The following is a 25,968-nucleotide window of genomic DNA, read 5'->3' as shown; positions in this document are numbered from 1 at the left end:
TATATTAAATAGCTAAATACTATAACATACCAGAAACTAAGTTCTCCCCACCACAAGACACCTCTGATGATGTGCTTTGTGGAGCTTTAGCTTTAACTGCAACAGTACATCCATCCAGGCCTCTGCTCTCCCACCAACTGTGCTCAGGGAACATCCCAGATCACCATTTCTTGGCCACAACTTTGGCTGCTGCATATCATCCAGAAACTGTAATGGATACAGGAGTACTTATTTCTACATGGCCTTCTCTCAGCATACTCATTTACAGCATCTTGATATGTTATAAAAGGTAATACTCTACATTTACTGGGAAGAAATTCTTTATTAGCCCATCGAGAAAAAGGCAAAGTACAGAGATCTTCCTGAGGCCATATAATGAGCCTGCAATAGAAGCAGTATTAGACATCAGCATCTCCTGGCTCATAACTCAATGATTCCTCCAAGCCACATTAAATACCACAGTAGCTGCTCATTCAGGCCTCCTATAATTTCAGTGACAGCTACACAGACAGCTCTCGTAGTCACCAATTTGGAAGCCCAAAGCTAGATCCATTCCAGAAGCAAATAAACCTCACAAAGGCAATCCAGTCAGCTCAAAACTGGACTGGTTTCACAAGTCAAATTCACTCTCTATATCTGATGTATTGACACCATGTAAATAGCACCACTCAGGCACAGTTCAAGGCCTGCCACCCTCATTACTGGGAGATGCTGTGCAGCGTAGGCAGCAGATTAGAGAACACACTTCACAGCTTTCCTCTTTGGATCTTAACTCTCCTCTTACTAGGGAATCATCCTCACTTCCTGCAATCCCTAAGCAAAGAGGTGCTCTACCTTCCAAGCTGTACAAGATAGGAGGGAGCAGTATCATGGAGCAGCTCTTTCACCACACAGCCCTGGCTCCTGAGAGTCTGAGCCCACATGGATGGGGACAAGTCAGCAGAAGGAAAGTAAGTGATTACGTACCACGTAAGACACAGAACCTTACCATATACAAAGGGAGAGGTAGCTGTAGGGTCAACACATTCTGACTTTTAGCCTTCAGACACTTGAACTCACAGACAAATTAATTACTACAAAGGTTTTAAATGAAGCTGTGAAAAACAGTGCAGACAGATTTTACTGATGGAACAGCAGCAGCCCCTCCACCGTGCCACGGCAGCTGGATCTGAAGGCAGAGGCTCCAGCAGCCAAGTAGAGTCTGAGCTCCAAAATGAACTGAATGACCTGGAAGGAAGATGAGTTGTTCAAGTCAGAAGAGAAGTACAGAGAACACTGAGGACATGATGCTGAGGAGCAGAACATGCTAGAGCACATGGAATTAAACTCCAAGTATGCACATGATGTGCTTCAACCCACACAAGCCACTCAAGTGTTACTGGCTGTACATGGAACAACGGGAAGCTCACCACAGTTTTGGTGTTCGTGTTTTCCACACAAGACAACACTTGAACTTCCACCATGACACTCCTCAGAACGGCTTTTCAGGAAGAACCAAGCCTCACTGTGGATGGTGCAGTACCTGCAATGTGTTCAGATGGTTCCAAAGCAAATACTGTGGTTTTACTAAACACAAACCTGCCGTTCCTGATTATTGAGCCCTTTTAGATCTTGGTACTATGTGGCAGCAGTATTTCCCAACAGCTGTGATTACTCTGTACATTTCCTAAAGCTAATTACAAAATAAAGGTTTGAAAATAGAATTCCCATGAAGACACACTGGAGGGAAAGGATAGGATCCAGACAGACCTGGACAGGCTGGAGAGGTGGGCCTGTGCAAACCTTACAAAGGTCAAGATCCGGCACCCTCATCAGAGCAATCCCAAGCACAAAGAGAGGCTGGAGGAGGATGGATGGAGCCCTGAGGAAAAGAACTTAGGGTGCTAGGTGAGGGGAAGCTCCCCAGGGCCCAGCAGCACCCCCAGATCATGAGCAGCAGCTCAGGGAGGGGATCCTGCCCCTCTGCTGTGCTCTGGGCAGACCCCCCCTGCAGCCCTGATCCAGCTCTGGGGCAGCAGCACAAGAGGGACCTGGAGCTGTTGGAGTGAGTGCAGAGGAGGCCATGGAGATGCTGCGAGGGCTGCAGCAGCTCTGCTCTGGAGCCAGGCTGAGAGAGCTGGGCTGGGGCAGCCTGGACAAGAGAAGGCTCCTGAAGGGGAGACCTGAGAGCAGCTCCAGTGCCTAAAGGGGCTGCAGGAAACCTGGAGAGGGGCTTGGGACAAGGGCCTGGAGGGACAGGCCAAGGGGAATGGCTTGAACCTGCCAAAGGGGAGACTGAGATGAGCTCTTAGGCAGAAGCTCTTCTTTCCTGTGAGGGTGCTGAGGCGCTGGCCCAGGGTGCCCAGAGAAGCTGTGGCTGCCCCATCCCTGGCAGTGTTCAAGGCCAGGTTGGACACAGGGGCTTGGAGCAAGCTGCTCCAGTGGAAGGTGTCCCTGCCTGTGGCAGGGGTTGGAGCTGGATGAGCTTTATGGTCCCTTCAATCCAAACCAGGCTGGGATTAAAATGAGAAACAGTAACACAAGGAAATTATTTCATCCAAGTGGGAGGAAAACAAAGTACCTTTTGAGCTAATGAAGCTCAGACATACCTAAATACATACAATAGAGCTACATCAACACAACTGAACAAGTTACATATAAAGCTCAAAGCCAAATATCTACTGCAAAGGTAAACAGAAAAAGATGGATTCACTTGGGGGAAAGAGGCACAGAGGTGAAAAATAATTTACTAGACAGTCTTTAAATGACTACATAGATCCAGTATTAGAAACCTAGTGCCACTGTCATGCCTCAGAGCTTTTAGGTCCTCATGTACCTGTTCTCTCACACAAAGCTTTAAGAAAGCTTTCACTAAGTACTAGTAAGTAGTGACTGGAGGAAAAAGATCCCAGGAATGTTTTTAAGCCAGCATTTTTCATAGAACACATACACATTTCTTTTTCCAAGAATAATTACACAGTTCCTCAACGTTTTGTAAATCTTTTCTTTAATCCATGTTTTGTAAGAGCTATTCCAACCCTTCCCCCTTCTTAAGATCTAACAAGCACTTAAGTATGGCAGACAAATTTGCATTTCAAAAGCCAATTAAAACACACTGTAGTAAGGCACTGATTAAAAAGTGGTGGCTTTACATAAATTAGGCAGTTCCTTTGACTTACCCTGTTCAAATCCATCATAGGAATGGCAAAACACTCTACATTATATGGACTATATGCCCACAACACTGTGTCACTCCCCTACACTCAAAGTCTGATGGGTCATAGTCTGGGTTCAAGGCAAGGAAGGAAAACCCCTTTTAAAAGCAGCATGCTATCCAGCAGCAGCTCATGCAATTTGAAGTTACAGACTAATTGCACTGATTTAAAGTATTCTTCATACTCGAATACTTTACCATAACTTCTGACTTGTGTTTTTATATCACGTGAGAAATTAGGTTAAAGAAGGAAAAGATCTATTTCTGTGGGAATCTCAGCTACCACAGAAACTTTGCTTCTCACACCTCAAAATCACCTGCAAAGCAAAGGCTTCTCATCTACTATCATGTAGGGAAAAGGTTCTTTAAAAGCACATTGTCAAATGCACAACAAACCTGCCAATCCCAACCAGCATGAAGCTTCCCCTGCCATGACACATTTACAGCACTGTGTCACACACACAGACTGAAGCATAAAACCAAGAAAGTAGGTCTGTAACATGAAGCATTCAGTCAGTGTGTGAACAGTCCACGCTCAGGTACCGACTGTGTATGGTTTGGTTTGCTTTTTGCACACAAAGGGTGACTAAGCCCTGCTGTCACCTCACAGCACTTTGTGCTATCAGTTCCTGTCACCCCATGGCAAGGAATGAGCTGCACTCTGTAACACTCAAATTTTACATCCAAACTATAACATACAAAAAGTCCTTACTGGACTGAGCAGTTTTTACTGGATTTGCATTGTCCTGGCCTACATTACTGCCCAGAATTGGGCGTTTTCAGGCAATGAAGTCACTAAATGAATAAGAAGCCACTAAAAGATGTGAGTTCTGCTTTGTAATATCCTTTTTTAAGAGATCAGGCACATTGCAGTTCACACACCCCATACAAATTCATATACCACTGCTCAATTAAGAGGGGAATTAGCTGCCTCCCACTGTTATCTCAAGGCCACGGAGAGACCTCACCATGCTAACTAACCCCACACATACCTCAGCCTAAGAGCTCCCAATTAAAACAAAGAGCAAGGGAAGACATTAAAAGCAACTGATGAACTGAGGGATTCAAATGAGGTCAGGAAAAGCAGTATCATTAAACACTCCCCCTCTTATTGCAAAGCCTTTAGCAACCAAAGCCACCCTTCCCCCCAGCTATAGGGCTGAACTTTGTAGTGTTGCATGGCTCTTGGCACTAGGCTGAGTCAGTAAATCCTCCTACACCTATCTCCATTTGACAAGTCTTTTGGAGCAGCAGAACAACTTATGCACCCTGCAGGCAGAGGATGCTCTTGGGCAAGTTTCTGAACAAACAGGATGGCACAAGGCAGCACAGAACATGCATCAAGAGCACTACCTCTAGTTCTGAACAACATAACAATTGAGTTTTATTGCATGGAATCCATCAGTAACCCTCTGCTATTGCCATTAGGCCAACATGAGATACAGGGGCAACAATTTATGTGGTAAAAATTTGTACTGGCTTTGGTTAGACTAGATATGTTCAAATTTCTACTGAAAACAGAACTCAGCATTGCACTGTTGTTGCTGCTGGTTTTAATACTAAAAGGCTCCACTGTTTTAAAACCTATCAATTAAAATACTGTCTTCAACATTAATACAGAAAAACCTGAACTGGAAATTCTGGAGGCATTTTGGATTACCTTCATTTTTAACCCCATTAACCTTACCTAATGATCATGCAGAGCAGGATGGTAACAGAAGCAAGATGCTGAGTGATCTCATGTAGACTGCAGCACAATTAATCACAACAGCAGCGATGGAGGAAGGTGGTAATTGCCTGAGAACTGTTTTTATTGTCCTCATTGCCAAGAAACTCAGAAATGTATTTCTCATTCAGAGACTCCTAAAGTCACTCCTAAGGTATAAAACCCCCAGTTTTTCATTTCTGATGTTCCACAACAATGCTGCAAGCTAACTTAATCGAGACAACATTGGAATATAAATGACAGCAAGCAGCAGCTCTGGGAGATGCTGTAGCACTAGTCAGGAAGAATTCATTACCTCCAGACATTTATTAAGCAAAGAAAAAACCCACTGTTTGAAAAAGGCTGGCAAACATCATTAGAGACACAAAAGAAAATTGCTTCATAGGCTTTTTCCGAGTTACACTGCCTTAGTTTACCTTTTTTTTTTCCAGTGGGGTTTTGAAGTCTCTTCTAGTTACACCGTTCATAAGACACACACAATCTGACACTGCCAACCTCTGAGACATAAGGAAACAGCATTCTGAACACAAATTACTTCCCAAATCTTTATTCTACTATGCAAACTTCAGTCCCCTACTGCTTCCTACCCCCTAAATAAAAGCTATTAGCAAGTCATGTCTAAAGGTCACTCAAAACCCCAGAGGTGAGGTGATGACTTGGGTTCCTCAGCCTCTGTCAGAAAGCTCTAATAATGTGGTGGTTTGTTACTCTCCAGACTTCCTGTTGAGTATCACACACCTGAGACTCAACAGAAAACTACAACCCCTGAGCACTCCTGCTTCCTTCCTCCACCAGTCCTGCAGGTCCTCAGACACTGTACACATCACCAGCTTTTAGGAGCTTCCCAAATGTTTCATGGCAGAGGGCAGATAAACGTCAACCTAAAAGCAGGCAGAGAATGTAATTTTTTAAGGGTATTTATACATAAAATAGATCCCTGCTCTTTTTAAACCTTCTAAGCTGTAGTAAATCTAGATTGTGATTATATGCTCCTGACACTTCTTTTTTAAGCCCCCCGTCTCACTTTTCCTGATCTTCAGCATTTTCTGAGAAATGCCCACACATTAAACCACTTAGATGAACAGAACACAACAAATTCCAGCTACCAAAATGAGAGAAACAGCCCAAGTTTCACTGATAACTGACAATAGGAATTTCTCCTTTCCTGGAAAGCACCTGCCTCTTTTTGCATGGGAAGAGCATATATCAACATTATCATGCTGTTCATGGTACTTCACAACAAGGGAGAGACTTACCTGCTACGGTGAGCTTTGCTGTCCTGCTGACAATGGTCCCCAGGCTTTCCACAGTTGCCACACATTGATAATATCCTTCATCAGGTTTATTATGCTTGGAATGCACCACACTGTTTATTAATAAAGATCCATCTGGCAGCAACTGGCGCCTGTCATCTGATACCAGGTTTAGGAAAGTTCCATCTTTCTTCCATTCAATTTTTGGGGAGGCTTCACAATAAGCTGAGCAGTTCATTACAACAGAGGCTCCACGAACTGACAGAACATCCGTTGGCTCCACCAGGAAGTAAAAAGGAGTGAAGGTTCTCACAAGGGAGCCTGGAAAACACAGATCACAACATTGGGGTTAGTGTTCTGGGGCTTCTCAACATCCTCATTTCGAGACCTAATCACGTGCACAGGAGCTGTCACTCCTGGCAATATCGTGAATATTGAATATACCAGAAACGGCTTCATCTATATGACAGGATTTTCTGCTTTGGCTATATACACCGATGGACTCTTGAATTCAAAGAGGTTTTCATCTCTAACACATTCAGCTGCTCATACAGCAGCTCCTGAGCAATCCATTGAGCAACCCAGCAGTCTGCTTCATCAAAGCTCACACAAACTAATATATGTACTTGAGTACCACATTTATATCAAAGGACATTAAGGATCCTTACTTGGCCTTTTCTGGTGGGGGTACCACACCACAGCAGCCCAGTCACTTGTTTTGTATAACGAAGATTAAGAAACACTAGGAATAATTCAACCCTAAAAAGTGTTTCCAATTCTGAGCTCAACACACCTCACAAGTGCCATAAAACAGTGGTTTACTTCCATTGTAGTTCAGGACAAGCATGATTACTTTTCCATTTTAACTATTCCCAAAGGAGTTCTGTAATTAACATCTACTTTGCATTCAGAAGTGAATTTTAATTACTGTATATCTACTGTATTTAGTCAGGCAGAAAGACTGTGTGTCAGTATCACTTCAGCTTGTCTCAACTTAATCACCCACAGAGGATAGAAAGAAGAGTAATATGCCCAGAGAAGAGTCTTCCAGATAACATAATGTCAGACAGAGAAAATCATAGAATCATAGAAAAGTTAGGGTTGGAAAGGACCTTAAGATCATCTAGTTCCAACCCCCCTGCCATGGGCAGGGAACACCATGGGGTCTTTAATACCCAGACTCCCACCTGTACTCTGACAAACTCCACCTTTCCTCCACTAGGACTTGAAGCAGGATGTACAAAGCATTGTGGCAATAGAAACTAAGATACTACCAGCTGTCTGCTAGGAAACCAAAAAGGAAAGTGTGAAGACCAAAAGGTTAATAGGGCCTTTGAAGGGAGTCAGTTCAACCCAGAGCTGCAAGGATTCCTCCTGTCTTCATATAAAGTAAGTGCCAAAGGGAACGCTTACAAACCACACAGCCAAACTTACAAGGTCTGTTTGCAGGGTCCAGAAAATCCTCATTTTCCATAGACACAACAGCTAAGTGACAACCCTCATGCATAAAGCATATTTTACAAGTATTGTGCCTACCAATGTACTCTCAGACTGCAGCAGCACACTCAAACCCCACCTGGCTAAAAGTTTTTGAACTGCCTTTTGAAACCCCAGGCTGGTTTGAGACCAGGAATAAGATTCCACCAGCATCACTTTTCCTACTTGATCTGGCAGTAAGTAATACATGATCCAGTTAAGAACATGGTTTTCCTTTTGGGCACTTTAAGAAGTTGAAGGTGAACCCATAGCGCTTGTGAAATGCATTGTTTGAAAAGGGTTAAAATACATTCCCAAGCTCCAAAAAATGAAGCTTCTTCCACACACACTGAACCTTTCAGAAAGGGTCAGAAAAATATGCCTCTCCAAAGTATTTAATCTTTCACAGGAAGGTCAATAATGAAACACTGAAGTATGGCAAGACCACCTTGAAGAGGAACATGCATTTAATAATCAGATTTGTTTCAGTAAGTCACAGAATAATTATGAAGCCTAGTTTCTTAGAGAAAGTACAAACATGAAGGAGAGCTTTTCTTGTAAAGGAAGTCTGTCCTGGTAGCATTTGAGCTTCTTCAATCGCTTGCTTCTTATAAATTAGCTTTACCTTCTGAAACAGCCTTCATTAACAGAGCAATAGGATTCCTTCTATCGCTGGATTGCACTGAATGCCTCTTGTCCCCAAAGAGGCTTCAGCTTCCCCCCCCAAGAGGGACTCCAGCCTCCTGCACAGAGCGGGGCTATTGTCTTTGCTGCTCAGAATTCACCAAACTTTCAGATAAGGCAGGGGTGGTGTGAAAGAAACAACCGATAAATTCTGCTTTTGTCAGTTGTGTCATTCAAATATTCTTCTGCCTTCAAGACCTCAGAGGAAATAAGGGAATAAAGCACAGAAAGACTGAAGTTTCCCTAGTGACAGCAGCAGTCTCAGGCTGGAGACCTGCTACGTTGGTATGCAAATCCTTGAGACTGTGTCTTTCCTAAGGATAAAAAAGTACAGGAAAAAAGCCCCGGACATACACACCAACAACACCCAAACTCAGCTACAGACTTTCTAGGTGCTGCTGTGTTCCTTTGGCTGCTACAGTCACACTTCCTGACTTTCAGCTCTAATACACCAAATGGCAGAAAAGAATCGAGAGTCACAAGCAGCATGAAAATACGTCAACCTGTTTATCAGGATCATCTCCTCCATCACTCCAGACACCTAAAGGTGGTTTTTAAAGTTAAATTACAGCTCTCCTGTCCCTGGGTTTTTCAGGATGAAGCATTCTACACAAGCTCTCAATCTCTTCCCCCTTCATTTATAAGCTTCCATGTTTTCCTTTTCCAGACCCCTACCTGAACAAAACACACTCCTGAGTTTTGTTTTTCTCTGCCCTTATCCTCTGGCTTTTCAAATAAAAGCCAAGAAATCCTTGAAAAGAGGAAGACAGCTTCTGGTTTGCCTCATCTGGCTTTGGGGAGAGCAGATCAAATCCAATTGATGGGATCAGATTGGTTTTACCCTGCAAGTAACAAGGTGTCCAAGGAACTACTGCAGAGAATGTAGAGCAGAGGATATCAAGAGAGATCATACAAAAGAAACGGCAGCACAGAAGGGAATTGAAACTTTCAGGAAGAATGGGAAGCAGATTTCCAGCCAGGTTTCAGAGGCAGCACAAAAAATAGCTCTTGCCAAGAGCTGTGAAGACACAGCATAGCCGGCTTCAACTCCAGACCCTACCAGGCTCCTGCACAGAAAGCAGTGGATAAAAAGATGAGAGAATTGGTAAATAACCATGATCCATCTTTAAGGAAGGTGAACTAGAACTGAGACCGTTCTACTTGCCCACAGGCTCAGAGAGGTTTTACAGTTTGGAGGTAGGGGCACTCTAGGGAACACACAGCCACTGAGCCCAGACTCTGTTAAGCCCTGATTTAGCAAGGAAAAGTTTTGTACATACAAGACCTTAATAAACGTCTATATTGGGTTAACAAGTCCCTTCTCCCACTCCATCAACCTACTGATTGTTCAGTTAACTGACCCTGCATGATTTGGGACAAAATGGGTGTATTTTGACCTTACCTTTGATGGGTGGAGGGAGTACATAGGCTTGATTTCTGTGTATACTGGCACACTTTTTGCCACTGTGGGCAAGGAGAGCAGGCTGTTCATCTTTCCCAAGTCTTGTACACATTTGAGGACTTAAGGCTAGAGAAGGTTTTTTTCTTTCAGCTTAACACTTCCAGTCTAGTACTAGGTAGAAAACCTAGCTCATTGATCTGTAATCCTTCTACTACCATAATCCCTAGATACTAATCTCAGGAACTGCTGGAAAGCCCCTTCTCCATGTAATGTCCAACTGGCTGATTACTCCTGGCTCAGTATATTACCTTGCACTTGGTTCCTCCAAACTTCTCCTCTTTCCAAAAACATAGACCAGTTTTGATCTCTGACCTTGTCCTTCCTCTTCCAGCTTTAAGTCATGTGAAACTCTAACACATAACAGCTGATTGCCATCCAGGCTGTGAGTGAAAGGCATTGACAGAAGTTAACTCGGGACACACCAGTGCAAAACCCCCATACAAAGCAGCCTTCACTGCCATTGTCTTTGCTACTTCTTTCAACACCCATTTCTTTTCATAACCATCCTGCATTAAAGCCACATTTCCCTATTTCCTTACAAGAGTGTAAGGAGATGGCAATGGTTGAGGAAAGAATAAGGGGAGTTCTGGGTTTCTATGAAACCATTTAAACTAAGGAAATTAGAATGGTCTGAAAAATATCTCCTTGACAATTCCATACCAATTTACCCTCGTACCCAGATCACCCGGCAGGAACTGCAGCCAAGATGACTACTTTCGTACATCCCTAACTCCTCCTCTCCCCTCATTTAAAATAACAGGGGGGGTTTAGTCCTCCTTGCAGCTTTTCTCTCCTCAGACTCTTGAAATGAACCAACAGTTCTGCCACTGTTTCAGCCAACATAAAAACTCATCACACAGACCTAAACTGAAAGTGTTTAACAGTGAAGCACTTCTAGTCCTTTGCCAAGCCTGGCTGATCTCTTGCTCTCAGTACTAGGATGAAGGACTGCAAGCATGCACCTCTCTCTCCTCACTGAACTTCTGGTCACAGAAGGACAAAACACAGCACGTTTGAGATGTGACACTGAGGGCACAAAGTTAACAGGAATCTGCCAGATGTATTTCCCCAAAGACCACAAAAAGGCCTTTAAACTCTGAAGAAGGAAGTTTTAATGCAACACTTTCAGCTGCAGGGAACCTGAAAGCAGGCAGGTAAGGTGGAAAGAGCTCATCAGTCACACTTTCCAAATGCTCTATTTTCAAAGAAGGGTATTCCTCAGTGGAAAAAGAGAAACCCAAGACTTCCCTTGGTCTTCTTTGCACAGCTACCATGCCTACAGAAGGATCACATCCATTTTTTGTATGTTCTGCTAGCTGCATCCCATTTTGTGCAGTGCTACATCTTTCACAATGCCTGCAATACTGAATGCAAAGCAGAAGCTTCCCATCATTATCCAGTTCATTTCTGAGAGACACAAGCATTCCAATATCAAACTTAAATCATTTACAGGTGTGCTTTAACAACTGCCTGACACAAGCTCTTCAGAATTATGGCATTCAGGTAAGTACCTTCAGACAAAACCACTCTCATCTCAGTCCCACTTAGTCAATACAAATTACCTGACACTGGCACAGGACAGTATGTGACAGGAGATTTCCCTCTTATCAGTGCTAGAGATTCAATTTTAATCCACTCTTGCCATCAAAACTATCTGGCTGCAATGTTTTCCTGACAACCACCATCAACAGCATTGAAAGGAGAGGAATTTAACACCGGATTTCACATAACTTTGGGAAGGTAACCACATTCCATTTTACAAGGACCAAATGCAATAACCACCTGGAAGGAAAACATGCAGCACATGTAAAATTTCAGAGCCACATTTTCCAAACAGGATGATAAATGAAGGCAACCAAACCCATCTTTCATCAAAAGTACCTGACTCAGACGAGGAGGACACAGGATTCGGTCGCTGGAAGGAGTCATACAGGGCTTTGATGAAGACAGATTACTTTTACATGTTGAGGAAAGGCATGTCAAGAGGGAGGGATGACACTCATCCTTTTAAGTTAGACTCCAAAGCAATTTGAGAACACACATATAACACCCTTGAAACTGACGTTTGAAATGGAAGCATTTGACAAAATCCTAATCAGACCAGCAGGAACTATTTGAAAGCCCCTCATTGCAAGTCTATGATAAAAGATCCAAGGTCTCCAGCTGCAGCATTCAACTTCTAAAAGGTTTTTCACCAGGATTTAATTAACATCCCCAATGGCCCTTGTACTCCTAAAACCACCATGTCATGCCCTTCCTAGCCTAGATCATAAAAGCTGTCTTCAAGAATTAGCCAAATGTAGTTTAATTGAAGATGTTACAAACACTGTTCTTGCAAGCTGCCAGCAAGAGCTCACACTGAACTTGGTTTGTGGTTGTGCTGAGCTATTCAGCACTACAGAGCACATTATCTACATGGGCAATTTGGTACCTGCATCCACCTCTAAATAAAATGTATTAGTAGGCTGGGGGTTTGCTCTTTCTCTGACAACACCGGGAACATTTGACACTACCCAATAAGCACAATTTCTGTATGATATTACAATATGCCACAGCAGAACCAATCGTTAGACAAATACATTCTCTGCTTAATATTACATCTTTCCCTTATAGGGAACATAAATGTACAGCTCCTGACCAAATTAAAGTGCATTAATGACAATATACATCAACTAAAGAGCTTTAGATGTTACATTTTATAAAGCACATCCAGAGCTCAATGGTATCCATGGTGGTTGGTAAGTTCACTCAGATTGGAAAAGCAAGGTTAAGCTCTCTACACTGCATTTCCTAAATGCCATTTCATTTCTTTCTTTGCAAAGACTAATAAATTACAAGACAAAAATGATACTGCACTTAAGCATCAAGAAACCAAGGAGAATGGGTAAGAGCTACCCCTGACTGCAGATGTACAATATAAATCCTGCTGGTATGTTAATAATTCCTGTTGTAGGCTGACAGTGGAACCTCAGAGAAAGTGATGTAACATTACAAGATAACTTATGCCATGTATAAATTTAGCCTTTCCCAGACTTAGTAGATTCCTTTGTCTTTGGGCACATGCAGATTTCCTCTTTTTATGATTTAATACACTGTAACAAAGATATCTATCAAAAAGAATGGCTCATCTTCACCCCAGTATCATTAAGCACTGTGGGCTAGCAATGATGCTTGAGGAATGCTGTGGTGCCTCAGATCTGTCCTGGCCCACAAGGAAAGGGGCCATGTTCTGAGATCCGTAAGGGAGAGACATCCTGTTCTTTGTGATATGGGAAAATTACCTGTACAGAGCCCCTTTCCCCTTTACTGAAAAGGGCTAACTCTCCACTACAGAAAGACACGAACAAAACTGCTTGCTCAAGCAAATTCCCCTGAAAGCGAGTGGCATAAAGCAGGATGCTTTTGTCCTTCTCTTCTCTTTAGTTGTCAATCCTGTATGCAGGTGCCACCTTACAATACAGACCAAGCAGACAATGCTGAGGGAATCTTAAGAGCCCAGGATAGCACCAGAAAACTTGTACCTCAATCATTCTCCTCACTACAATGGGAAGTTCAGAGAAATCATTCTTTACAGTCACTGTGGAGAGCAGCTATCTGAATGCCACCAGGCCTACATGCAGCCCATCACCAGCACACAGATCAGAGCTTCCAGGTATAGGAAATGTGGCGGTTTGCTGCCATGGCTTTCAAAAAGCTACCATCCAGAAACATGGGGTTGTGAAAAGGCAAAGCATTTTTTGCATATCATCCTCTAATGGTTTAACGTTACGGAGTTGAGATGGTTTGTGACACCATGTGCTAACAAGAACAAAGTCAAGATACTCATCGTCATCACAGAGATTACATTATTTCTGTCTATGTTACAGGCTTTGCCTTTGATACCCTTAGAGCATCCTTGGCTTTCAGACAGCATAGTCAATAAATAAAGAACAAATTCAAGCAGAGCAAGTTACATTTTGCAATGATGCTTTTTCCAGCTTTGTCAATACTTCCAGTTATCTTTCACTTGTTAATAACAAATTCTTGTTGGCTTAATCTGAACTCACCTTCCCGACAGACCTCAAGCACAGAATTGTATTAAAAACAAAAGAGCCCGCTACAAAAAGGATGAAGAAATAGAAGGAAAACAGAATCAAATGGCATAGTCTGCCTGCAGTAAACCACTGACAAGCAAGCATCCATGCATTCACTCCAGCCACTCCTGCTGTAAGTGATACCATCTCCTCATATATTATTAAATAATGGGAAGGAAAACAAGATAATGATCAACAGCAAAATCCAAACACAGATTGTAATCTCAGATCTCAAATGTCTTTGGAGATGCATTTGTGCCCGGTGTTCAGTTGCATGGCCTTTCTACCACCTCAAGGGAGTCAGAAAGTCCTACCTGGGTTTTGAGAGCACACAGAAACAACTGTTATTTACAGTGCTGCCACTTCACTGTCCACAGCTGGGTGACAATGACCCCACTCAACAGCCAGCTAACAAAGGCTGCCATGCTGAGTCCCAACCCTTGCACCCCTGCACTCCAGGGCTGGAGATCCAGGAAGCTTGGAAAACTGCTGGACCAAAGATGGCACAAACCCCTCTTATAACACAGCTTCCCCTTAATCACAACCCACTATCACCACTTCTCACAGCACTCTTGTGCGACTTGTCCCAAAGGACATCCCCATAAGGGAGTTGCTCCTCTTTTGTCTGGTCCAGAGTCCCAGTGTTAGACAGTTACCTTCTGGCAAGGAGTTCTTTATCTGACTTGAACCTACACTCAAACCTAGAAAACAGCCACCAGCCATGCTTCAAAATCACATTCTGTTGGCTTTCCTGTTCCTCCTGACGTGCAAGGAGCAAGAATCCTTTATAACCATTAAGACCAAAAATTTGGATGCCTTTCAGGTTGCTTAAAAACAACCCCTGGGTTTTCTAGAATTCACATCAGGGAACTGAGTCCCACAAACCCCTCACTTCTGCAGGGAACGTGCTCACAAGGAGATTTTGCTTTTATAAGTCAAAGGAAAAGCAAGGCACCACCTAATGCCATGTATTTGAGTTAAGCCAAAGAAAGAATTACTCTGAATATCTGAACAGCAAAAGCTCTTTTCATACCCATTTCAGAAGCTGGGCTTAAAGGATTTTAGCCATTTTTCCCTTTTGCTGTGGAATTACCAAAGCATTGTCTCATTTCAGAAACCATCAGGTTTTAGTCAAACAACCAGTCTCTGACACATCCCTTTAAACTTGCAGAGGATTTAACCATGATACCATGCTCTGCTTGATGTAAAAGACAACACCTTCCTGCACACAGTATCCCTTTCTATTGTGTTAATGACAGAAATGAGCTGGAATAAGGAGGTAAAGCATTTTTACTTACATTCCAAGCACAGAAGTTACCTTAATCAAAATCTCTTGGCATCACTTGCACAATATGTGATCTAAGGTGGAGCTGAAACACTTTCAGGGTGATGAGAAGCATTGCAGCAAACACCACAAAACCCAGCATGCACTCTGTCTCCTAATACAGTCTTTTACCCAGTGACAAACTCAGAATCATGGAATCAACCAGGTTGGAAAAGCCCTTTAAGCTCATCCAGTCCAACCAAGGCCACCACTAACCCATGACACTGAGGGCCTCATCTACACAGAACTTCTCATCTATCAAAATGAGCTGAACCTTTCAGATTGAATCAACACAATATGCCAGATGCGGGGGGACCATTCTGGAATGCTTTCTACACCCCTTTTTCTCCTGCAGTTTTCTTCCTCAGACTTTAAGCAAAAAGATATAATTAGTTTCTTTGCTTGTGACTTCCCTGCCCTGGCTGAAACCCCATTACCTGAGTCCCCAGTTTACAGCTGTCAGCTTGGTAACTCTTACAGTGATCTGACTTCAGAGTGCTTATGGTCTTCATATTCTTCCTGATCACCTCTGAAAAGAACAGCAAGCAATCTGCAGTTGTTAGCAGCAGCAGGGCTTCCTTTGGAAAGCACATCAGTTACAGAGGACCAGAGTTCACTTGCTTATCGTTTAATTCTTCCAGTGACCAACTTCATTACTTGTCAAACTGGGTCGAGAAAAGGCACATGCAGCATTTCTACAAAAGATTACTAGAGGGCACTGTAAAGACACCTACAAAAGGAAGAAAATTCATTTCTGTTCATCATGGTGAACAATAGCACTCTGACTTTTCTACAGAAATAGGTGCCATGTGTTAGCTACTGACAATACTGCATTGTTATAGCAGGGAAAGAGGAATTTACAGGTTTCTTCCTGGAGTAATGGATTTCTTTTCCTGGAGTTCCAGTCTTTGGGCACTCAGGCACATCATTTACCTCTTCAGATACATGCAACACTAAAAATAAACAGTGGCTTCAAAGGGTTAAATCCCCCCAAAACCCCATTTGTAAGACTCAAAATACATAGTGCACACACTGCAAGCAAGATGCTAAACACCTAGGAAAGCCTTCCCCATCCTCCCCCAATTACACACTGTTTGGGCTTCCATCAAACCACCCAGTTCTCACCCTGGGCTCTGGGTGCTCAGACCTGAGTAACTGGTTTGCCCAAGCCATGGCTAGACGAGCAGTATAGCTCCCTGTAATGGGAGCTATAAAGGAACGGAGATTCCCTGGTGGTTTGCAAACCAAGCCCAGATAATCAGGGAGCAGATTCTTCGCCTCAGTCAGGGGTTTTGCCAGACTGGTACTTCAAAAACAGGCTAGAATGTAAATACAGAGAAAAAAAATCCCCACACATCACAGGAGTTCTGTGCTGAAACCAATTACTTACATATTTTCCAAGCAGTAAACACACTGCAGTACTCAAGAGCTCTGCAGGAAGGGGAAAGTGACACTGCTGTTTCTCAGGCTCCAACAGGGTTATGGGGCACCCAAGAGAACATCTTCGATGGAGCAAATTCATTTAGAGCTGTGCTTTTACTGAGCCAGGAGCTGTGCTGCAATGCTGTGCCTTTCCTCCAGCCCACCCACCCAATTCACTACTGCTTCATGGGGGTGACTGAGATTACAAAGGATGCTTGTAGGAGACGTGTGAAGGGCAAGGGGAAATGCTGTTATGGAGTCAGGGGTGTTCCTATCATAGGCAACAGTCAGAAATGGCAGACAGGCAGATATGTGAGGAGGGAAAGAGGAAACCTGGTTTCTAAGGGAACTTAAAGTGAAAAAAAAATGAACATTAAAAAGGAAAAAAGACGCAAGAAGAACCAAACTGAAAGTTGTTGAACATCATTTCCAGTGTCTTTTTAAAGGGAGAGATCTCTGTCATGCTTCATGAAAGAGGAGGAAATTCTTAACCAACACCTTTAATGTCAGATCAAGTGAGGACTATCTGAGAGGACCTGGAAACACAGGAATAGCTGCATCAAATCAGAGCAAAAACAATCCTTTAACCAGTGTCTTGTTGCAGTAGTTGAGAGCAGACACTCAAGAACACCAAGAGCGGAACAAACACTGCAAAAACTGCCCCAAATTCAGCCTCTGAGCATCTTGCCACTTGCTGTGAGGGGCTTCCACAGCTTGGTAGCTCTTGGTCTTGGTGAACAACATGCTACCAGCTACCTCTGAGCTGCCTGGACAACATGGGAAGAGGAAAGAAGGGAGGGGATAGAGCAAAAGAATAAATTCCAGCAATCCATGTAAGGGTCCCTAATTCAAGGGACTAATGCTGAATGGTGAAGAAAACTGGTTAATGCTGAACACTTATTCATCATACAGCCCTTTTCACGTCTCTGGCTTCCTATACTAGTAAAGCAACCACTATCACAAGGTCCAATCACACTACTGATCCACAGTATAACACAACATAATAACCTTAACAATGTATAGCTAAAGATTTTACTGATCTTTCAGGATACTAGCAAAAAAAGAACAGTAGGAAAAGGAAACAAACCCTACTAGAAACACCCTGCACTGGCTTTAAGCATCCTCCTTTAAGAAGATTTACACTAGCTTTTCTACCCCATAAAATTCAACATGTGTGGCAGAGTTCACTACATGGATAAGTTCAGCTGCAATAAAACTGAACCTTCACAAGTTTAAGTCATGACACTACTCTTGTAAATGCAAGCTGACCAACTAGAGAGTCCAAAGTTGAGACCTTCTTTAGCAGAAGGGTTTGTAGCCAGGTGACAGAGGCATCATCACTCACACAGAAAGGGCAGAGATGCAGCACATGCTCTGAAGTGACACAGACCGTGGCCCATTCCAGCTACACCAAGCTCACCAAGAGAAATAACACACCACGGAACTGGAGAATAGGATGGATAATTGCCTGTTGAAATCTGCTATTGGGTGTAAGGGTTTGCTGTATCTGTGGTTTGAGAAGCCCGGAATCCAAGCTGAACAGTCTAAAGGTAAAAACCTGAAGAGATGCCCACTTTTGTTCTGGTTTCTCTCCTCTTGACTGCTGCACATCAGAGCATCTGCATTAAGTGAAGACTATGTAAAACCTTCTCTGGATTCTGCATAGCCTAAGTTCTCCATGGTTTTAATCACATCTATCCCTCTGTTTTTTAAACTGAAGGTTGACTGTTCATGTTTAGCACCCTGCTAGCACTGTAATAACCAGGGAAACAAATGCCTTGGGGCAGAGCACCTGATGGTCACTGAGGACAACCTACTGCGGCTGCAGCTAAATTCATTTCTCCAGGGAAAAATGACACTCAATATTAACTGAGTGACAGAAAAATCAGCAAGGCACTTCACATGAGAAGATGAGAACTTTGCCTGGTTTTGACTTCTTGGAGGTTATTCTTACACTGGAGAAATGTAAGAAGGAACTTCGTGATTTAAGAAGTTGTCTTTCTATCAAGTGGAGAACGGAGGCAGAAAATACCTGGATTCTGTCACACAATTAATGCTTAATTTTTACTTCCCTATACAGTTCGGGCAGAGGAGTGCACAGAAAGACAAGGGGTAGACATCTGAAACAGCCACACCAGCCCCCTGCACAGGTACTTCCTATGGCTCTGGCTGTGGGGGACTGCTGCACCATCCCAGGAACAGGAATTTTCCAGAGATACAATACAGACCTGTTGGAGTTGAACATTTCCAGCCATACTATATCAAAAAGACTGCATAAAGCACCTTGCTGAAATTCAAGCGAGACCACCAAATCATGTACCCCCTGCCCAGTTACTTTTAATTTCTGTTTACATATACCGATACACTTCACATACACTTTATGCGTACACACAATTCCATATGTAAGTTACACACACACCCCTATAGACATGCACCCCTACCACTGTCCTCTATAACTATTTCTCAAATCTCAATTACTTTTTTTTCAAGATAAGCATTTAAAAATCATAGAACATCAAAAACATCAACCAAACACAGCATGTCAGTACCATCAACATGCCATATAATGTACATAAAACATGTTTTACAAAACCAGGTTACTGAGGCAGGTTTCAGGGAACCTCAGCTGATAGAGAACTTGTAAATAAATGCACAGATAAACACAGGAATTAAAATAATAGAATCCCCATCCAGTTTGTGTGGAACGAATCTTAAATCTCACTCAGCTCCAACCCCTGCCACAGGCAGCGACACCTTCCACTGGAGCAGCTTGCTCCAAGCCCCTGTGTCCAACCTGGCCTTGAGCACTGCCAGGGATGGGGCAGCCACAGCTTCTCTGGGCACCCTATGCCAACGCCTCAGCACCCTCACAGGGAAGAGCTTCATCATATCCAACCTGAACTTCCTCTGTTTAAGTTTGAAGCCATCTGATGTTGAGATCAGCTCCAATGTTAACAAAAAGAGGGTAACTAATCACAAATGAAGAACATTTTAACTACAACCAAGAAGGGAAGAAACTATACAACTAAATCACAGACCAGTGCCTACCAAGAAAAAAAGAGTTTAAGCAGCAACTCAAACACACATCACTGAGCTAACAGCACCTTGAAGTTCCATTTTTTTCCCATGTGTAGTAGATAAAAACTGTCCCTTTGTCTCATCTCAACAATACAGCATCTTTATGAGTTCCAGACACTTTTTTTATCCTCTCTATTGCAAATTCTCCATATAGATCCTGGAAACATTTAATGCCTTTTATGCAATCTGGCTGAGTCAAGATCAGTAACCCTTCAAGAATGTTGTCATGATTGAAAACCAGAGCAAGGTTGTGTCTGGCCTAGATACTCCCTGTTGGGAAGGGAGTGAGAGCTACGACAAAGCTGCCCTACAGCAAACCTGAGCTGTTATAGATGAACCTCCCTTCACACACCAAACCAACACACAACAGAAATGGGTGTTACTGACCCTTTATCGTGAAAGGCACAAACATGATCTGGAATTAAAAACTAAAATCCAGGTCTTATTTACTGCCACTTTGTTATTTCAAGGGCACTAAACATCCATGGAGTAGAGCAAATGAGGCCTGTTTATTACTTTTGTAATATATGAAATCAAACAGCTATACATCAGGATGGCAACTGCAGACTACTAACAACATATCTGTATTCCAAACAGACCTATGAAGGAAATTAGTCCCACTAATACTTTATTGTAACTTCGTAGTCATGTTATTTTACCCAGTTGACATTTTTCCACAGCAGATTCCTAAGCTGTGAGCGAGCTCTTCATAAGCCAAGGAAAGCCAAAATACCCAAAGGTCTCCCTCTAACTCTCAATTCTTGATGGCTCCACTTTGCCAAGGGGAGTGGTGTGTGGTTATCTCCTTACTCTACAAGGAAAGCACCAGGGTTACAGTGGCATTCCAACACTTCCCGGAAAGCAGTGGACTTGCACATCTAACTTGACCAGCAAATATAACCCTGGGATGTTAACTGAGAGTGCCTAACTGCCACGGCTTTCCCTATTTGATCTCAGTTAAAAGTACAGTAAAATGAGGTGAAAGACCAGTTTTAACTGCTTTACACAGATTCTTGTCTAGTCTGCATGTGTATTAATGAAAAGCCTTCCTGCTTCATGTTCTAAAGACAAACACAAGCTTTCATCTCGCTTGTTTACCAACTTCACCTCCCGAGTTCCCATGAAACACTGGAGCTTTGCTTGGCGCAGTTTTGTCGGAAGAAAATACAAAGCCTAACACTGTAGCTCTGCAAAGATATTAGCAACAATATTTGCAACTATTAGCTTTGCAAATGTCATAAAGAGGTGCAAGGAAAAAACAGATTTATCTGTTCATTTAAAATACAGCTTATTTCAAAGTGGGAAAGCAAGTGTCTTTAAAAGGAGCTTACACAGGAGTGAAAATACAAATATTGCATATATTAGCTAGATTATCATATAGATACGGTATTACTGAATTATTAAGTTAGTCAAGTACTTAAGTAAAGCAAATTTGTAGGTCATCATAAGGAGGAATTTATTTATACCCCTTTTATCCCAATGTCCCCATAACTACAAGTTCTCATCTCACTCTAAGTATGTAAAACTTCACAATTTGGCTGTCTGAAAGTTGGGTTTAGCACACAACTTCCCTTTAGACTCAGCTGAGAGATGACTCCCTACAGTTCTATATTCATTCTGCCTCCTAAAAAAGGCTCGAACTAGAACAGCCAGCACAGGTCCTGTGTTACAGCCACTACAGTCATCAGGATCAGACTGTTCATGAAGAGCTGACAGTTCACCTCCAAGGTTTCAGCTGAGGTTGTTATCACTTGTCCTTCTGCATCATGGTGGAAGCCTGGCTCCAGCTCCTCGATACCCACTCTCAGGTATCAGCAGGCTGCCAGGTTGTCCAGCCCTCACCCGAGCCATGTGGTGCCAAACAGGCTCCCCAGAGACACATGCTTCAGCTCTGGCCACACTGGGGAGGGCCAAGCTAGCTCCTGTGTGACATAACGGGAAGCCCAAACCTGGATGCAGCCTGCAAGCAGCTCCTCTCAGCCTATAAGCTCTGCTCCAGCTCATGCCGGCTGTGCTGTGTTGGCATGCACAGACCATACTGATACTCTGACAGCTCCTGCTTGACTATTTGAAAGGTTCCAGTTTAAGATTTTTTTTTTCTCTGCTTAATACCAAGCTTAATTTTTCAGCTCAAGCAGCATCAACACAGAACCGGGACCTGCACCCTGCATATCGCATTAGAGAGTGGAGCTCAGCTCATACACCTGCCTTTCTAAGCTGTTAAACAAATAGACAGACCTGATGAAATATTAACTTGACTAATTATGGCAACAGAACCCCAGAAGGAACTAACAGCTCCATGGAAAGCAAGCAATACCTGCTTCAGCACTGACAACTGCACAACTTCCAGACATGGAACAGATGGCTCCAACAACCTGTGCAGCCTGTGCTGATAGCAGCCTTGGCTTTGGCTCTGCCTCCTGAGTGTTTAAGATGCAAAGAGGCTTACACCTGACTCAGGAGAGCTGAAGGATGAGCTACAGAACACAACTTTTAAGTAAAGACAAACACAAAGTATTTAGACTTAACATTTATTCCAATTCATAGACTGTAACCAAATTTAAAGTGTTCTCACTAAAGAAACATTTGCCTTCATACAGCAAAAAGCTCTTGAACCTGCTCTAACAGCAGAATCAAACTACCTGGCAACTTGCAGTCCAAAGTAAGATTTCTGCTGATAACACTTCACAAACCCAAATGTGGATGCAGTTCTTTGGAGAAGGGACCTGGGGAGCTCACCAAGCTCAGCCACCTGCTCCAAGCAAGGTCTGCTTAGGTCAGGTTGCCCAGGGACTAGCCAGCTAAGCTTTAAGCTGGTCTAAGAATATACAGCAATACAAGACAAGCAGAAAGTGTGTAATCACCCAGAGCAGGAAAACTTGGTCAGATACATGCTCCAAACTGGCTTTCCATTATTTTAATTTCTGGCCTATCATAACAGTGAACTTGGGTTAAATATCTTCAAATCAGAAGCACAGAAATCAGAGGAAGCAGCGCATACAGCCACAACATTGGGAAAGATACTTTTTGAGGAAACCAGAAATAAAAACTACACAAAGTGCCTGATCCCCCTGTTACCATACTCAGAAACAAGAGCCAGGACTCACGGGAGTGAGTCCAGAGGAGGCCATGGAGATGCTGCGAGGGCTGGAGCAGCTCTGCTCTGGAGCCAGGCTGAGAGAGCTGGGCTGGGGCAGCCTGGACAAGAGAAGGCTCCTGAAGGGGAGACCTGAGAGCAGCTCCAGTGCCTAAAGGGGCTGCAGGAAACCTGGAGAGGGGCTTGGGACAAGGGCCTGGAGGGACAGGCCAAGGGGAATGGCTTTAACCTGCCAGAACAGGGGAGACTGAGATGAGCTCTTAGGCAGAAGCTCAGAGGGTGCTGAGGTGCTGGCACAGGGTGCCCAGAGAAGCTGTGGCTGCCCCATCCCTGGCAGTGTTCAAGGCCAGGTTGGACACGGGCTTGGAGCAAGCTGCTCCAGTGGAAGGTGTCCCTGCCCATGGCAGGGGTTGGAGCTGGGTGAGCTTTAAGGTCCTCTCCAACCCAAATCAGTGTGTGGTTCTATAAATATACTAATATAGGCCGAAGATCCAATCTGGCAACAGGCAGGACAGACCTGGTTCTCAGCAGAACACCACTCAAAGCAGCACTCCCATTCATCCTAGAAGTAGAATTCTGCAAAAACTCTTTGAACAAAAGCAACGTGCTCTCAGAGGATCCGTGAGGCTATAAAACCTCACCTGATGTGAACACAATCACCTGACTGTTGATCTTGCTGACATTGTAATTATGGTTTTGCTTCTGCTCTCAGTGATATTAAGTGCAACGAGGTCAAGTCCAATGACCAAGAAGCAACTTGCACCTTGACACAGAACTGTTCACTACCACAATGTCCTTCAGTGCCCCTGGACACCTTTTCACATTGGTGCTCGACTCCAGTTAAGCTGCAACCCACAGAAACTGATCTATGATGGAAGCTGTTTGGGATGTTTGTGACTATGTATCTCTAAGCTGCACTACAATTAACAGTAACCTAAGCGCAGAGTAAGGACAGGGTGCTACAGCTTCTGAGACATGACTTCTCCCTCTGGGGTCAGCGGTGACCTCTGTCAAGGTAACCATGGAACACAAGGATCTAAATACCACCTACAGTCTTCTTTTCATTCCCTTTCAGCTACAACCTACTACATCCTGCCACGTCTAGTTTCCTGTTCTGTTTTAGGTCTCTAGCTAGTAGTAAGGTTTCTGGCATATCCTCTATATTTGCATCACAGCCCATGCCTGCTGCAACAAGCTTTCTATTTTAAATAATCCATGTTGGTAGAAGCGCATTTAAACAGAAGCCATTTTACACAAATAAGTTAGCTTGAGCACTGCAGCATGAAACAAGTTTCAAAAGGCGTTACAGCAAAGCTTTTCCCAGATGCTTTACGGATTTCTGCTGTAATTTGTCCCAGCCATCAAAGTACTACCTTTAAGATAAAGCCACAAACATTTTCAGCTCCAGGGCAGACCTGCTTCCCATAGGCATCCACCACTGACCACTGGCAGCCACTATTATAAAGCTAAGAATTCCTTTGGACTCATTTTCCCTGTCGGGTCTGAGGTTTTATGTAAATAGCCCATACAACCTTCTCCTGAGAAACTTCCCTAACTCAACCATACATTAATCACAGTGTAATCAGGTAATTCGGTGGCAGTCCCTGCTAAGGCTGGTATTAACATTTACAAGCTGTATTTTAAGGGTGAGAAAAAGCCTTTTCTCCAATCACAGCACATGAGTACCAGCACAAATGGGAAGCTGTCTTCTCCAGCAAAGGTGTTCACACTTCTTAAACAAAATAAAGCCAAGGATTAAAAAAAAAAGGTCAAATAATGTGTGGTGGAGTTTTTGTTTCAATTTTTGGTGGGTTTTTGTTTTAAGAGCTACAACCATTGAACAAACCCACAGAACCACCCCCCTTCAGTTGTCAAAGGGATGAAATAGAGCACGCCAGGAGAGCCACATGCTCCTGTCACTGTTAACCATGAAAAAATCCCAGATGAGAGCATGTAAAAATCACTGCATCAGCTCCGGAACAGAAACATCTGCTGTTACAGATCTGATTATAAGAGGAAATGGACAAAGTGAAGTTGGGAACTGGTCAAAAGCAGCATCTCTGAGGTGATGTGCTTTAAGAACAGCACCATTCTGCATGTACAAATACAACATTAATACATACACTCTAGTGGGCTTTTTTAACGAAAATGTGATAAGCTTCTGCAGAACACTGTTTATCTCAGATTTTCTGGCTTTGAATCACCCAATCACATGCACCGCTGAGGTCCTCCTCCACTCACCGCACTATTACCTTGCATGCACACAAGAGAGTGGATACAAATCAGACTATTAAAATGCTCCACCCTTATTTCATTAGTTTCTCTGCAGCAGAGATTTCTTACAACCACTATTCAAATGTAATTACTTTGTTTCCCCAAGTTTTAAAATACACAGCTTGCATGGATTAAAAGCTGTTTTTATGTTTGCAACCATGAAGTATCTCATTGCTAAAGCAGTCTGAGTGCTCTTCACAGACATCCAGTGACCAGGCAGTGCTGGGAGACAGCATCTCTTATACAAGGAATAGATGTCTTGCTTGTTTTCAGCCCCATGAAATTTGAGGAAATGAACTTGGGCTTTATCTCACCAGTTTAACTCTTCATATGTATATAGAGAAAAGGTAACCCTGGATGCTAGTCCTACCCATTTTAAATTTGCAATCTAGGTGAACTATTTCTACAAGGATATATTTTATCTGAGCTCTCTCCTTGGGAACTGTATTTTTCCTAGAGATTTTAGAAAATAGGGGGCTACTCTTTGGGACCACAAAAGGACACAGTCAAACAAAAGCTCTATCTCAAACAGGCGAGTAAATCAAAGCAAAGCAAAGTACAGCACACAGCACAATGAAACCAGAGGGGTTACGATGACAGTGGACAGAGAGCATCTTCTGGTAAGCAGTTAGCATCATTTGCTCTGATCCGAGTCAACTTTCCAACAATAAGCAAGGGTGCATAAAGCCAAGTACACAAGCCAGGAACCCCCAGTTCACATGAAGCTTCACCTGTTGTCTAACAGATGGTGAACCTGCAGTGCTGCTCCCCAGGTCTTGGCTATCACAAGTTCACCCTGCATCAAAACCAAACCCCTGAAGGGCCGGTGACTGAAACCCACTGCTCCAACCCCAGTGTTATCAGATGCAAAGCTCATGTCCAAGCAGTCAGCTGAGCAGGACAGTA

General features: G+C 43.3%; 1 protein-coding gene across 5 annotated transcripts in view; it reads right to left on the bottom strand.

Moving 5' to 3' along the window:
* NEO1 (neogenin 1) overlaps positions 1–25,968 on the bottom strand; it is a 194,145-nt gene that overhangs the window by 128,366 nt on the left and 39,811 nt on the right. For all 5 annotated transcript variants that reach the window (XM_034065997.1, XM_034065994.1, XM_034065995.1 and 2 more), the window contains exon 2: positions 6,176–6,493. In XM_034065997.1, the coding sequence (XP_033921888.1) occupies positions 6,176–6,493 (318 nt within the window). The remainder of the gene's footprint in view (positions 1–6,175; positions 6,494–25,968) is intronic.

Source organism: Melopsittacus undulatus, chromosome 9, assembly GCF_012275295.1.
Source record: "Melopsittacus undulatus isolate bMelUnd1 chromosome 9, bMelUnd1.mat.Z, whole genome shotgun sequence".
Taxonomy (NCBI): domain Eukaryota; kingdom Metazoa; phylum Chordata; class Aves; order Psittaciformes; family Psittaculidae; genus Melopsittacus; species Melopsittacus undulatus.
The sequence above is the reverse complement of the archived record's forward strand: the minus strand, read 5'-3'. Positions and strand labels throughout refer to the sequence as shown.